This window comes from Oncorhynchus clarkii, chromosome 21 (assembly GCF_045791955.1).
Source record: "Oncorhynchus clarkii lewisi isolate Uvic-CL-2024 chromosome 21, UVic_Ocla_1.0, whole genome shotgun sequence".
NCBI classification, from domain to species: Eukaryota; Metazoa; Chordata; class Actinopteri; order Salmoniformes; family Salmonidae; genus Oncorhynchus; species Oncorhynchus clarkii.
In genome coordinates, this window is record NC_092167.1 from 31103136 (window position 1) to 31118658 (window position 15523).

A 15523-nucleotide genomic window follows, 5' to 3' on the forward strand; every position below is an offset into this window, starting at 1 on the left:
TAACTACCCTGCGTCTCACGTAGCTATGTTTAACTGTGTTAATCTCCTTCTCCCCCCCCCAGATGGACGGCCCATTTCAGGACATAGAACTTCTCAAGTCGCGACCGGCCCACATGACCGTGTTCATGAGATACCTCTTCAGCCAGCTACTGGATCCCAACCCGCTGGTCAGTGCTTTGACTTTGAATACTGTTATTTACTGTAGTTTGATATCTTTTACATGGGAATTAATCTAGTGTGTGTGTGTGTCTTTACAACAGCTGTTCTACCTATCGGTGGAGGTCTATCTGGGCTCCAGCCCTAAAGACGCCCGTGCCCTCGCCCCACAGATCTGCTCCCACTTCCTGGACCCTGATGCTGTATGTCTCTCATTGGTTCAATTAATGAATCTCATTCAGTTAGACCAGGGCCTGTAGGTATCAAGCATCTCAAAGTGGGAGTGCTAATTTAGGATCCGTTTGGACTTTTGGATCATAATGAATAAAATACCATGGATCGGGGGGGGGGGGGGCTGATCCTTGTTCCGCCCTGCTACTCACTCAGCCCATCGATTCATCTTGAGAGATTGTAAAGAAATCTTGAACTCGGTTATGTAATGGTTCCTTAAATGTGTTTTTTATTTTTTTTTATTTTGCAGCCGTTGAAAATCAGAGTACGAGAAGAATACCTGTCTGATATAGGTAAGTTATTCTCAACATAGGTCAACAGTTGTTACACTGTTTGAGCAATCTGTGCTATGAATGCACTGTGTTGTGTTATTTGGTTAGTCTTACTGTCTGGTGTTGTTGCCCTGTCCCAGAGAGTCGACTCCATGCCCAGGAGGACATCAGGGGACCTCTTTCTGAGCTCCAACAGCAGGTGCTGCCTGACATTCAGGACCAAATACAGGATTACAGGTACTGCCTAGTTGAGTAGTGTGTGTGTGTCCGTGTTGTTTGGAAGGGTGTGTGTATATGAAACCGTAGGTGAGGCTTGTGGTAAAATGCAGAAAATGGCTGTGTGTGTTAATTGTGTTTGTATTGCGTGTATGTTGTGTTTGTGTAACCTATGTTGTGTGTGTGTGTGCAGGAGTAAGCAGATGATGGGTCTGGGTTCTCTGTTTGGAGAGGGAGACCTGCAGCAGCTGGATGGAGACCCAGCCAAGGAGAGGCTAGTGGTGGACAGACAGGTCACTGCTCTCTGGGAAATACTGTGAGTTGGAACGTCTACCGATTTTCTATGATACGTAAAGTCTATCTTATAAGGGCCAGGTACTGTGAGTTGGAGTTTGAAGTACTGGATATTCAGTATATACATACAGTGTGGTCTGACATTATTGCCACCCTTGATAAAGATGAGCAAAAATGACTGTGTAAAAGAAGTCTGCTACTATTGTCTGCTCAAAAGGAGGTTATTTTCTGCTCACACGTTCTCATTTCGAAGCCAAACCCACCGCTGATGTGAGTGGCCAAACAGCTCTATTTTCATGTCATCCGACACTTGTAAGTGGACTTGGATTGGAACCAGTGCTTTGGTTAGATGACATAAAAATGAAGCTCTTTGGCCACGCACACCAGCAATGGGTTCGGCGTCGAAATGAGAACGCGCGAGCAGAAAATAACCTAAAGTCTACTGTAAAAAAAATGGTGGTGGATCTTGGTTTGACCTGTGGTTTGAATTGAAGAGGGCTGTCCATAAGCGCAGACGAAGGATATCAAAGATCTGGAAGGTTTCTGTATGAAGGAATGGTGGAAGATCCCTCGCATTGTGTTCTCCAGCTCATGAAACATTTTCTAAAAAGTGTCCTTGTACGGGGAGGTATTGAAAACAGGGATGTCAATCATTTTAGACCCCACTGTATATTAAGTATATGTCAGGGCCACAAGCTTTTCAGGGCCACAAGCTTTTCAGGGCCACTTTTTAAATAGCAATATGACTACTATGACTACTGTCACGGTAGGGGATTTTGCTATAGGACCGTTAACGGTACCCCCGTTGAGAGTGATACAAGTCATCTCACTCAAGTTCTCATGCCACCCGGCTAACAGGTGACTCACAGGTCCGCCGGACTGACCTGGTTATGTATCCTGCCCTTTGATTCTGAGATTGGCCTTGTGTGATGCCGTCAGGCTTGTTTCGGGATCTTAGATAATATCAATCAGACTCAGAGTACCTCTAGTTTCACTTTCTCTTTCCCTTTGTATGCTCTTATAGCTAGACTCACGCAAGCTATACCTTGGTTACGATTTACAGTCTTATGTCCGTCACCTAATACTACTTGAATATTAATATAGAGGATATCTGTTACAATAAAATGATTATTCTGTCCTAACCGTTATTGTCTTTAGTGTAGAAACTAGTCTTGTTTCCCTAGATTGGGAGTGTCAGAGGTGTTCTCTCCCCTAGGGTTTTGGGGCTAGTTTATACTTTTTATTCAATGTTTTGCAATTCACACAGTTGTGCACATTATTACAGTTTCTTTTTTGGTCCTTAATCTATAACATGAACAATCATCAAAACACTTGAACTCTTAATGCCTCATACATGTATTACAACAAGCGGTGAATTACCTTAGCGTAGGCTGACCTGGTTGGTTCCCAAAGAGTATGTTCTTCAACTCACAATATCTCTATAGCTTTTATCCAATCACTCAGTATCTGTTCCTCCTACTAGAAGTTTGTACTATGATTCGCTGAATCTTGTTAAAAGGCTGTGTCGAGATCAAGACCCTTGGTAACACCACTGATGCTGTGTATCGACTCCAGTTACGGGGTGGATTTATTAAGGAGTGTACGGGGTGGTTGTCTCTGTTCGTCTCTTTACAAAATCCAGAAATCAAAAGTTACAATTGTTCTAGAGTATGAAAGTCAGATATTACCTTTTGGGATGATGATGATGATGATGATGATGATGAGGATAGGTTGAACTATCACACGCTGCCTGTCAGTGATAAGTCGAGTAGATCTATCATGCCTTTCCATTGTGCGGTGGCAGTGCTACTAGTTTCAGTGCTTCGGGTGGCTGTGTCGTGGGGTGGCAGTGCTACTAGTTTCAGTGCTTCGGGTGGCTGTGTCGTGAGGTGGCAGTGCTATTTTTAGTTGCAGTGCTTCTGGTGGCTGTGTCTATGCATCATCTAAACCCAAATCTTCCATCAAGTTCACCCAGGGTGAGGTGTCCTCAAAGCTCTTTTTTTTTTTTGTGCTCTTGCGTCACTACTATGATAACTTCAAACAATACGAAGGATGATGCGTGTTGCGCTTACCTTTTTTCTTGATTATTCAATGTCAGCAAAGCACAACAGCAACTACAGTGGGACACACTGTTTGTAACCATCAGAGCACTGAACCCGGCGGTTGCCAAGCAACGAGTCAGCAGTTGTAGCCGCCCGGTGGCCAATAAAACAGTATTGGAGCGCATGACCGTGAGTCCGCCAGCTCAACCTCTCACTGCACCGTACCAAAGGGCAGTGTGTGATCACTGGGAGCTTCAGCAGACTAGCCATGGCTGCCTAGCCACATGATGCTTTAAAACACACCCGCCCACTCCTATCACATGACTCACTGCTAGCAGGTAGACGCTCAACGGGTCGCCTTGATTTTTCTCAGGGAGGATTCTTTTGTGGGATCACCTTGTTTTACTGGGCCGAGACTCTTTGGAAATAATCCCCAGATCTCCTAAAAATCTATTTTTTGTATTTTTATTTTGTGTGGAAGGCCAAAAGGACAAGCGATTTAGAATAAGCTAATGGTTGTTTTTCCTGTGTGTTGCAGCTCGAAACACGAAGAGGAGAGCAGGTAATTAAAGCCGGCGCGCGTGTGTTTGCTGGAGCATGACTGACTCTCAATACTACTCTGTTCGGCATGGAGATGCCTCTACTCAATTCTGTCGTTCTCACTTTTTTTCGCTCTCCCTTCTCTTCCCATCCCTCTCTCTCTCTCTCTCTTTTGCTCTCTCTCTACTCCCCTCCCCTTTCTTTGTATCTTTCTTCTCCCCCTTTCTCCCCCCTACTACCCTTCTACCTTTTTTCTCCCCCTACCTTTTTATCTCTTTCCTTTTCTCTCTACCCCCTTCTACCTTTTCTTCTCTCCTCTCTTTCCCCCTTCTACCTTCTCCCCCTCTTTTTCCTTCCCTCTCCCTCCCCTCTTCAGTTCTCGTCTAGCCTCTGCGGTGCTGCTGTACCTCCGTCACTCAGGCATAAAGCTGAGGGACTCCAGGGTGTTCCCAGGCCTCAGCACTGAGAAGGAGAAGTGGCTCTCCTTCTTTCCCAAGACCAAGAAGGTAAGGAGGGGAGGAGGCAGGACTCTTGTCCTACCACCGACGCATGGATTTGTAATTCTCTTATCAGTCGTATTTATTGAAACATCAAAGCTTTTCGGGCTATTTTGAATTGGCAGAGCATGTAGTCCATAAGCTACAAACCTTGAGGTAATGATCAACCGAGAGGTCTCACATGTTCGGTCTAATTCCTCTGTCTTACCGTTCATCGTTATAGGGTATGAAACGTTGTGTTGGAGTTTTGCTTCGACGCCAGTTTATCCAATTTTCCACTGGTGTTCTTTTGTTTATGTTTACTACAGCTGAGCAGTTCAAAGAAAGAGAAGGATGGAGAGGACAGGAAGAGAAACCCCATCCTGAAGTATATCGGCAAGCCCAGGAGCACCTCTCAGTCCAGTAAATATATATACACACACACACACTTCTTGTTCTCATCTAACAGTATAATTGAATTCCATTGACCTCATCCTTTGTTTTCAGTCTTATTGATTTGTTGTAGAGGATTTAAAATGATTGATCGAATACTTTTCCATTGTTCTGATTTCATTATTTTTGTTTTGGTTCACTTTGATTTTCCAGCCTTCCATGTCCCCTTGTCTCCCACTGAAGGTATATCATTTATGTATTTTTATTTATCATTTTAGGTCTTTCCTTTTTATTGCATTTTTTTCTTCAGTGTTTTCTAAGCTCATTTTGAAAGCGTTAATATAAAGTGCCTCCAGAAAGTATTCACAAAGTATTCACAATCCTTTACTTTTTTCCAAGTGTTGTGCTTACAAAATGGGATTCAATGCCATTTTTGGGGGGGTCAACATTCTACAAAAAAATACTCTGTCAAAGTGGAAGAAAAATTATAGCGTTTGTAAACAAAACAAAATAATAATAATAATAATAATAATTATCTTGATTACATAAGTGTTCAACCCCTCCTCAGTCAATATGTGTCAGACTCACCTTTGGCAGCGATTACAGCTGTGAGTCTTTCTGGGTAAGTTAACATTTGCCTTTTTTTTAAAAATTCATTTCAAATTTCTTCAAGCTCTGTCAAATTGCTTGTTGATCATTGCTAGACAACCATTTTCAGGTCTTGACAGATTTTCAAGCCGATTCAATAATATACTTAATATTTTCTGAAGGCACTGCATAATAACAAATGCCATTTAGCAGACGCTTTTATCCAAAGCGACTTAGTCATGCGTTCATACATCATTTTCTGTTATCGCTTGCTCTCTGTAGTCTAAGCTGGGTATCTGTAAAGCACTTTTTGACAACTGCCGAGTTACACCGAGTGTACAAAACATTAACACCTGCTCTTTCCCTAACATAGACCTCCCAGATAAAAGCAATGATTCCTTATTGATGTCGCTTGTTAAATCCACCTTGATCAGTGTCGATGAAGGAGAGGAGACGGGTTAAAGAAGGATTTTTAAGACTCAAGACAATTGAGAGATGGATTGTGTTTGTGTGTGTGTGTGTGTCCTATTCGCAGGGTGACTGGGCCAAACAAAATATTTAAGTGCCCCTTTGAACGGGGTATGGTAATAGGTGCACCGGTTTGTGTGAATAACATTGCTGGGTTTCCCGTGTGTATCAAGAAAGGTCCACCACCCAAAGGACATCCAGCCAACTTCACACAACTGTGGGAGGCAATGGGGTCACCGTGGGCCAGCATCCCTTTGGAATGCTTTCGACACCTTGTAGAGTCCATGCACTGACCAATTAAGGCTGTTAGGAAGGTGTTCTTAATGTTTTGTACACTCGGTGTATGTCGTTTTTATACTTTGATGTTCTATGTGCCTGTTCTCTGTGCGTCTCCTGTCTCCTCTCCTCAGTGCGCCCGGGCAGTGTGAGGAACATCATCCAGCAGTTTGAGAACCACACAGAGATCCCCGGGGAAGAGGGGGCTGAGGGAGACCCTCCGAGACTGTCCTCCAGCAGCCTGGGAGAGGACAGCATGGACAGGTAACAGAGGGAGGGAGGGAGAGAGTGTGTGTGTGTCTCGACCCTTGTGCAAAATTCTTAGTGTGTTCAAACCCGTGCATGTGTTTGATTCGTGTCTCTCCCTCTCTCAGCCCCACGGTGTCGATGCGTCTGGCTCGTAGTGAGTCTCTGAAGGCGCAGGGGGAGGGGCGTCGGCGGGGCGGGTCCTCGGGGGCGGAGACAGTCCCTCGGTCCCGTAGCGACGTGGACATGGAGGACTGTGGAGAGGAGAGTGAAGGGCCGGGCCTGAGACCCTTAAACCACAGCACCTCCTCTGCCTCCAGTAGCTCAGCACGGTGAGACTACAACACACACACAATCCAAGATCTGGAGCATGCACACTGCTCAAACACACACACCCTTAGAACTATGAATCCCACACTCCTTTGGAACTATGAATCCCACACTCCTTTGGAACTATGAATCCCACACTCCTTTGGAACTATGAATCCCACACTCCTTTGGAACTATGAATCCCACACTCCTTTGGAACTATGAATCCCACACTCCTTTGGAACTATGAATCCCACACTCCTTTGGAACTATGAATCCCACACTCCTATAGACTGGTTGAGCAGCAGCATTGAATATATGGCAAATCTGTGTGTTGTTCTCCTCAGATCCTGCGAGAACCCCACCCCTCCGTACACCCCTCGGTCTTCCAGAAGAAAGTAAGTCAACCTTACTACTATAATGTGTTAAGCTTTGTTGAGGGACTTGCAAGTGTATTGAATATCTGTGTGCGTATTTGTGTGTAGGAGTGTGGAGTTCCCAGTGGCCTTGCTCCCTGACGCCCCAGCCCTAGAGGAGGACGTGGTGGACAGTCACAACTGGCAGGAGACGGTGGCCCCGCAGGTCCTGGCTACTCTCTGTCCCCGAGAGGTGGACAGACAGGCTGTCATCTACGGTAAAACATATATATTTTTTTTTAAACACTGATTGACCAGGCTTTGTCTAGAAACAGAGGAATGTGCAAGGCTGAGAGTAACACGTGACATTGCTATACATCTATAACTGAGCCTGTAACCTCTAAAGACCACTGTCTATCAGATTAGTTAACACATGAAATCACCCCATATATATACACAACACGTAAGCCTTGTCCTCTCTAAAGATGGCTGCGAAAAGCCCAAAGAGATTCTATCAGACACCCGCCTCTATGGGACTGTTATTTCAGAAGGAAATTAGAGGAGAGGGTTATATTTACACCCCTTTTTTAGTCTCGTCTTTCTACCCCCCCCCCTTCCTTTATCAGAGTTGCTGACGACGGAGGCGTCTCACCTGCGTACACTCAGGGTGTTGGATCAGGTGTTCTTCCAGAAGATGAGGTGTGTTCTGAGCTCTGAAGAGCTGGCCTGCATCTTCCCCAACCTGCCTCAGGTCTACGAGCTCCACGGTCAGTCACTGTGTGTGTCTGTGCGTGTTTCTCCATCCTGCCGATATGTATCCAAGCAATGTGGATTTGAAGTTCTGATAAGGTCACGTCGCATAAAAGGGGTCCTCCCTTTGAGTGGCTTTGCTGTGTAAATGTCATATGTTTAAATGGTTTTAGTTGGTGCAATGTTGAAGCAATGTTGCAGCATTGCCTTTGAGTGGCATTCCGTCTCATTGATGCTTATGCTCAATGTTGATTCAATGTAGTTATTGTTTTTTGGTCAATGTTGCTCCAATGTTGTGTTTTATCAACCTTGCTCCAATGTTGTTGTTGTGTTACAGCGAGTCTGTGCGAAGCCATGAAGAAGAGACGAGAATCTCCCATCGTTCAGGGCATCGGCGACATCATGCTGGCCAGGGTGAGTTTAACTAACCATGTCATCCCATCTCGCTCTCTTTTATATATATATATATATATATATACACCCCCCCCCCCCCCCCCCAATCTTCGTCAGTGAGATGGAGTGTGTTAATCGAATATCCAGTTCTTACACAAAGTGATTCTTCTCATAGGTTATGGGTAGGATTGCTGGAAACATTCAACTTTTACCAGTCAACTACAAAGCATTTTGGTATCTTCGTTTTTTAAATGTAATTTAACACAAGACCCCTAGTGGCCCTTTTGGGTACCTCATATTATCACCGGTGTCTAACTCTGGCCCTCTGTGTGGTCTTATTACATGTAAAATAGAATCAAATGAATGGCAAAGCTGTAGATCGTTATCCTAAATATAAACCAACTTAGTGGATACCGTTGGTGTTTAATATGAGGGTTTCACCATGAAATATCCTTTTTTATTTTACTATGTGAATATGTATTTGTTGTCAATGTTTTTTTTGCGACAAACTGGTGGCAGTTGTGGAGAAAGTCGGTAGTTGGAGGAGTTTGAAGATAATGCCATTTTGATAAGATGCTTTTTTTCATTAGTCTTTTTCCCCCCTCTTGAACCATATGGTCCATCTACTAGAAACTCATGGACAATATGGACACAGATATAAGAAATGAATACTATATATGAATGTGTTTTAATTTATTTATTATTTAAATTACCATAGTTTGACACAACATTTCTATTCATTAGCAAAATCACAGAAGATGCCGGTAACTTTGGTAAATTACCGGTAGCTTTGCAACCCTAATTATGGGGTCGGGTTTTAAATGGAAAGGCGTTTTTACTATCATATCGCATTTAGCCCTCCCGTCAGCCCTGACAATGGTATGCTATTTCCCCCCACTTCAAACAGCGATTAGCCTACAGGCGCGCACCAATGGAGGGTCCATAAAACCTGCCATAGATCAATGCAAAACTCGACTGTAATTTTATTTATTTATATATATTTTTAACCTAATCAGTTCTATGATGACGAACATCAGACTTCTCTTTCACTGTTGCTTTTAGCCTAGGCTACTGTTAAGCCAAATACTGTCGGAATTAGCACCCTGAAATGGCGCGCTGTCTGCGGTTGTGGCACCTAGCATCATTCTGATTGGTCAATAAAGTAGAGCTTTTTGTTTTTCTAAATGTATTTACTGTATGGATATCTGAGGGAGAGAAAATGGCTGATAACTTCAAATGCCCATTCCTAGATTTGAAGACTTTGCTATTGCTAATACCTGCCAAATAGATTTAAATCAGAGAAAGAAAGAGAAAATGTCTAGGGATAATTGTGGTGTATTTTGAATGGGGCGTCGGTGTGTACCTTTCTGGTAGTTTGAGGGCGTGGCGGGGGAGGAGTTTCAGGAGCAGGCGTCCCACCTGTGCAGTCAGCAGTCTCAGGCCCTGGAGCTCATCAAGAACAAACAGCGCAAAGATCCCCGCTTCGCACACATCATCCAGGTAACGCGCGCGCACACAGTTGCAATGGCTTCTCGGCTCATGGATTGATTTGATTGATGTATTGGTTGATTGATGTGTTAACAGGAGTGTGAGGCCAGTCCTCACTGTAGGAGGCTGCAGCTGAAGGACCTGCTGGTGTCTGAGACGCAGAGACTCACCAAGTACCCTCTGCTACTGGACAACATCCTCAAACACACAGAGGGTAAGTAGGATAGGTTTCTACCACACAGACAGACATGCCAGTGGAGAATGTATGGTGATTTGGTAACCTTGTTTGTTTTGATGAAATGCTTTCAGTAACTGCTCACTCACGTAATAGCTAACTAGAAGCAGACAGGTAGCTACTAGCTATTGACTCAAACTTTGGCTATGGTATTTTAGCTTATTTGATGTCACTTGGAATAACGTCCTTCTCTTCCCCTAGCCGGTTCCACAGACCTCCCTCCTCTCCAACAGGCTCAAGCCTGTTGCCGGGGGATATTGCAGGCCGTCAACGAGGTTGTCAGGGAGACGGAACACCGGCAGCGGCTCAACCAATACCAGCGCAGGTTGGACCCCACGCCACAGTTCAAGGTACTGCCCAATTTGATCTTGTTAATTTTTCCTTATCCTACATTCCTCTCAAAGTTTAGATTTTTCCTCTAACACATACCCAATGATAAGGTGGACCCAAACGTGCTTCAGTCCAGCTTAAACAAAAAAGGGAATCAGGTGCTCGACTGAGGGACTTGAAAATCCCCAAAACATCCCTTACCCCAGGACAATTCAACGACCCTCCAGGAGGATAAAGATAAATAGAATAAAGATTTCCGCATAGAGAGAGAATAAAGACTTCCGCGAAGATCTGAAATATTTCGTTGCGTAATTTAACCTGGGTTAAGGAATGTTTTTTTTTTTTTTTTTTTTGGACATACCCAACGATATTGTTATGGTGATGCTGATGTCTACCATTTTGTCTTCTGTCTCTCCTCTCAGAGTCTGGACCTGACCAGTAAGAGAATGATCCATGAGGGTCCTCTCACCTGGAAAGTCAGTAAAGACAAAACCTTGGGTAAGAAAAGCCCACCACACCCCACAATGAGTCAAACCTCATACAGTCTCTAGTCAAACCCCCTTGTCATTGTAGTCGACACCTTTAAAAATGTTTTTTTTTTAATCACTCTAATAAGCCCCACTGGTCTCTTTTGGGTTGCAAACGTTCTACAAACCTTGCATCCATTTCCCATCAGGTTTTTGTTAGCATTGTTCCCGGAAGGTTCTAACCACGTGGTTCTGTTTCTCCCTGCCGCTCCCAGAGATCCAGGCGCTGCTGTTGTCAGACCTTCTGGTGTTGCTCCAGAGAGGTCCAGACGACCGGCTGCTGCTGCGCTGCCCGTCCCGCTTTCTGGGGGGGGGGGGTGGGGGTAGCGGGGATACCAAGGCCTCCTTCAGCCCCGTGGTCCAGCTAGACTCACTGCTGGTGCGCTCTGTGGCCACAGGTAAGAGGTCAGGGGTTATGGGAGGCCGTGTGGAGTAGTCAGTGGTTGGGCTTAGATGTAACCACCAGTTTTCCGTTAATGGTGTAACAACACTGTAATAGACATCTGTAATAGCAGAACGTACGATCTCAATACTTTTGTTTAATGTTGAAATAATGATCATTACATAGTATTCATGGTTGAGTGATGCCTCTTTGATAATGCAGGCCATAATGAGATGCCCAAAAAAACAGTGATTGCTTTTTGAATGATTGACAGCTGTCACTCATCATGTGCCATTCCTTCCTCAGATAACAAGGCCCTGTACGTCATTAGCACAACAGAGCAACAGATATACGAGCTGGTAGCAGGGACGTCCTCAGAGAAAAACATGTGAGCACATCTAGACCAGCTATATCTATACTAGGACTATTATAGTCCACCAGTTTTATACACAAGAGTTGTCATCATTAGCATTTTAACTAATGCATTTTGCTTATCACATGGAAAAGCTTTGGTTCTTAAGTCTTATTTATTTATTTTCACAGCTGGAAGGACCAACTTGAAAAGACCATCTCATTGGCTGCTGGCTCCTCACCTTCGACCAATAACAGATCCACACCTATTTTGTAAGCTGATCTGTTTCTATCAATTACCATTGAAAAGATGGCATTGGTCCTAATCAAAACGGCCCAGACTAAATTCTCTCTCACTCTCTCACTCACTCAGCTCCCCGAGTCTTGGTAATGCTTCCCCTGTCTCAACTGGCAGCCATGTCTACCAATCAGGTAAGAGAGATTGTGTCAGACAGGGAACATACATATGTTTTGGAGTAGATTGTATTTAGATTGAGTACATTTCTATACAGTAATATTCTGTATCATTCTCTGTCGTTCACCATATTGAGTATCTTTAATCTCCCTAGACGACTCGATGACGGAGCAGGCAGTTTCAATGGGGACAAACTCTCCTAACAATGAGGACAATGAGCTCACGCCCACCACACCAACAGCGCAATCAGGGGCTTTCCTCCACAGTGAGGGACGGGACTACGTCAAGAAGCAGATTGGAGTGGCTGAGGCAGCTCTTGAAGACGGTGAGACTGAAAGAGAGACCTTTTGACTTGAACATATACTTTTGCGTCACTAGAATATGTTTGTTTGATAATCAACTGTCGACTTAAATTCCTCTTTCTGTCTCAGTGGAGATACTAAAGCGGCTGATTTTCCACAACTTTGAGGAAGTTGGGTGGAGTCACGACTCGGACGGAACGCCCACAAACGAGACAGCCAATGAGAGGAGCCCGCTCAATGACGGACAGAGACTGGCATCCTCTGAGACTCTTCTCAGTGCCAGTCCCAGCCAATTGAAGGCTGAGCATTCCGAAGCCCCGCCCTCGGAGGTGGGGTCCCCCAGTGTACATGTTGTGAGGAAAGGTAATGGGGACAGAAGGTGTAGACAACAACCTAATAACTTTGGCTGTTTTGGTTAAATGACTGCTTGTTAGTTGGTGCCTACTGTGGTCAAATCAAGTCTGACTCCACTACGGCTGTCCCCGACCCCCAAAAAATCTTGGTCAACCTAGTTGTATGTTCTTTCGACCAATTAATTGGTTGAAATTTTAAAACGTGTATTTTTACATATAGACACAACCTGTGTTTTTTTTTATCAAATCAACTATATGTACTGAGCTTGTCGGATGCTTTAAGGACACTTTGATTTAAATAATTAAGACACACAAATGACTGGAGGGAGCCAGAGATAAATTTAGCCTAACCAGAAGAAGACAAAAAACAGTCCCCGCCCCCCCCCACTGCTGCTGGCCTTCACAGATTCTGCCGGCCAGCTTTTCCATTTGGAGTTGCAATTTATCTTACCATTTCTACTGATGTGCATGGCAGTTCTGATTTTTGCACCTTTTTGTGGAACGGTTTCAGTTCCTTTATAATAAACTCTTTGTATCTCTAAATCATCATGTGCTTATAAAAGTAACTTCTATTGACAACTATGTAAAAAAAAAATGCCTGCATAAAGCCAACAAATAAAAACATTGCAGCCTGCAGGTAGAAAATATCCTGATTTAAAAATAAATTTAAAAAAAATATATATATATTTTTTTTTAAATTTTTTAAAATCCTATAACTCACATTGGCTACACATTGCCTGTCAGCTAGGAGCTTGAAACTATTAACTTAGGTCCTGCTTGTGCAAGCAAACTTGCAACATTCTATTAAATATTCTGGGCCCTCAGTGTTTCCCGCCCCAGTGAACTTCAGAAAGACATAGTTGTCGGCTATTTGCGCAAGGGATGAAAAGTTATCAGGTAGGCCTATTTTTATGACGTTTCCACCGAATCAGAGCATTACATTTCCCCCCCCCCCCCTTTTCATGCTGAGTGGTTATCGAAAGGGAGGAAGAGCTGGAAAGGTTTTTCAAATAGGCTACATCGAGGAGCTATTGTCATTCTCAATGGTTGTAAAAACAGACTTTGTTTACTTGCTGTTTTGAGGTAAAGAAAAAAATACTTTGAGAAGTTCTACAGTGGTGGTCAGTTAAGACAATCAGAAATACTATCAGATCCCCAATAGGGCACAATTATAGACCTACATTTGTGCGCAGGCCAGGTAGCCTATGCCTTCTTCTGTGTATAATCAGGTGCGTGTCCAAAATGGAACGAAATAAACCAAAACTCACAAGTATAGCCTAGGTAGTGCGGTCCGCAAACAACATGTCCAGCAACGTGTCCACTCCGACAATGAAAACGGTAAAAGACTGTAATAATAATGTATTCAATTTATGAACAGAAATTACCATAACCAAACAAACATTGATGGTAATTAACAGTAAATGTACTACTGGTGATACTGGTTCTCTATCCCCGCGGCCTCCAATGGATTAGTCCACTGAGACAGGCGTGAATCAGACGGGTGTCTCGTGCCAGAAAACATAAATATTTTAGACTGCTCGACAGAAAAAAATCTGTCGACCAAATAATCGAACTAAATGGGGTCAGCCGTAGACTCCACTGAATGACCACTGAATGCCTCTAATTGTTTGATAATACACACTCCTTTCTCTTGGCATGTTCCCGAAGCTCTGTGTGATTTCAATTGGTCGGGTGCACTTCTGATCTTTCTTTCTGCCTCTTTCCACAACTCTGTTTTGCTTTTCGCCTCCTTCTCACGCCCTCGTACAATATCACATCTCCCTCACTTGCACTCAAACTCTCACCCCCATGACACTACCATGCTCCCCTACACATAAATGTATACTGTCTGACACACGCGTGCACACACACACACTCTTTCACGCCATCTGTCCTCTTATGCACAGCTGTGGTTGCGGGCTCTCCTTCTATCCCTGATGACATCACTGGTGTCAACCTCCACTCCGACCAATCACCTGAGCCGAGAGGCGGGGCCAGTGTACGGGGTAATGCTCCAGTAGACAGTCCAGTTGTTCTTTTCAAACCTTTTTAAACCTATCTCCCATTTAGGTCCCTGGCTCTCCTGAGAATGTTTGTGATTACTACACCAGGCTCGCGTCCAGAGAACATTTTAGAAACACAGATTGTTTGGTTCTACCTAAATGTATCCACTCGTTTTTAGTTTTCCCACTTTGAAGCGTTTTCCAATTCATACCTACTGATCAAGCACACCGGCCACATACTATAAGATTTCACAGCTCTACTGTCAATTCACCATGAAGATTGACGATCGCCTTTAATTCCACTGTGCTGTAGGAAACGTGTTCTACCTGGTGATGCCTACAGAGCAGGGAGACGGACTGCTGGATGAGAGTCACACAGATGAGGTCATTGATCCCCCCACCCTGACCTCCACCGAACTTCCTGATCTGGACCAGGAAGTGATGTCATCAAACATTAAGCATCATGAGGAAGAAGGGCAGGTCTCTTCCATCCTGTCTGCTGGCAACCAATTGGAGCCAGGAAATCTGAGGCGGGAGGGAGGGCTTGGCCAATCACAAAAGGTCCTCCAGAGCTATGTGATCAAACACGTGGATGAGATTTTCCACACAATCGAGGAGCTGATGAGCAAGCTGCACCAGCTGAGGGTAAGGCGTTTAAACACACACACACACACACACAGATGTGACATGCTATTACATGAGAAACAGGAGAATCCACTCACTCACCCACTCACAATTTAGAACCCAGAGTTGAATACACATTTTGACATTATTTCCATGCTAACTATTACTTGTTATTTTCTCCCCCCATAACCCCAACAGGACATCGAGACAGCTCATCACCAGCTGCTGAAAACACTAAGAGAGCCGCCTGTCAATCAGGAGTCAGGTGATCTCCCTCGCAACCAGGAAACCGTCGTCAGGACGCCGTCTCTGGACCGGGACCCAGGGGATGGTGAGTTCAGCGGTCAAGGGTCATTCCCACCATGTGTTGAAAGATATGGTCTGGATACAACCTTTTCACAAAGGCATTTCTCAAACCTTGAAATTCAATGGGGGCAGTTCTTGTTGTTTTTGTTTGGGTTTAAATCAATTCTCTGAGTTCTGTTATTGATAAGCCTCTCACTCTCT

General features: G+C 44.2%; 1 protein-coding gene across 3 annotated transcripts in view; it reads left to right on the plus strand.

The window, feature by feature from the left end:
• LOC139378894 (rho guanine nucleotide exchange factor 11-like) overlaps positions 1–15523 on the plus strand; it is a 31243-nt gene that overhangs the window by 12267 nt on the left and 3453 nt on the right. For 2 of the 3 annotated variants that reach the window (XM_071121482.1, XM_071121483.1), the window contains 28 exons: positions 63–167; positions 261–359; positions 638–680; positions 800–896; positions 1069–1191; positions 3750–3773; positions 4128–4257; positions 4557–4650; positions 4834–4863; positions 6087–6216; positions 6327–6530; positions 6855–6905; positions 6993–7141; positions 7490–7630; positions 7951–8027; positions 9381–9506; positions 9591–9708; positions 9931–10079; positions 10482–10557; positions 10802–10984; positions 11275–11356; positions 11512–11592; positions 11693–11751; positions 11889–12059; positions 12166–12399; positions 14297–14395; positions 14706–15037; positions 15215–15347. In XM_071121482.1, the coding sequence (XP_070977583.1) occupies positions 63–167; positions 261–359; positions 638–680; positions 800–896; positions 1069–1191; positions 3750–3773; positions 4128–4257; positions 4557–4650; positions 4834–4863; positions 6087–6216; positions 6327–6530; positions 6855–6905; positions 6993–7141; positions 7490–7630; positions 7951–8027; positions 9381–9506; positions 9591–9708; positions 9931–10079; positions 10482–10557; positions 10802–10984; positions 11275–11356; positions 11512–11592; positions 11693–11751; positions 11889–12059; positions 12166–12399; positions 14297–14395; positions 14706–15037; positions 15215–15347 (3340 nt within the window). The remainder of the gene's footprint in view (positions 1–62; positions 168–260; positions 360–637; positions 681–799; positions 897–1068; positions 1192–3749; positions 3774–4127; positions 4258–4556; positions 4651–4833; positions 4864–6086; positions 6217–6326; positions 6531–6854; positions 6906–6992; positions 7142–7489; positions 7631–7950; positions 8028–9380; positions 9507–9590; positions 9709–9930; positions 10080–10481; positions 10558–10801; positions 10985–11274; positions 11357–11511; positions 11593–11692; positions 11752–11888; positions 12060–12165; positions 12400–14296; positions 14396–14705; positions 15038–15214; positions 15348–15523) is intronic. The other variant, XM_071121484.1, reaches the window with a different exon arrangement.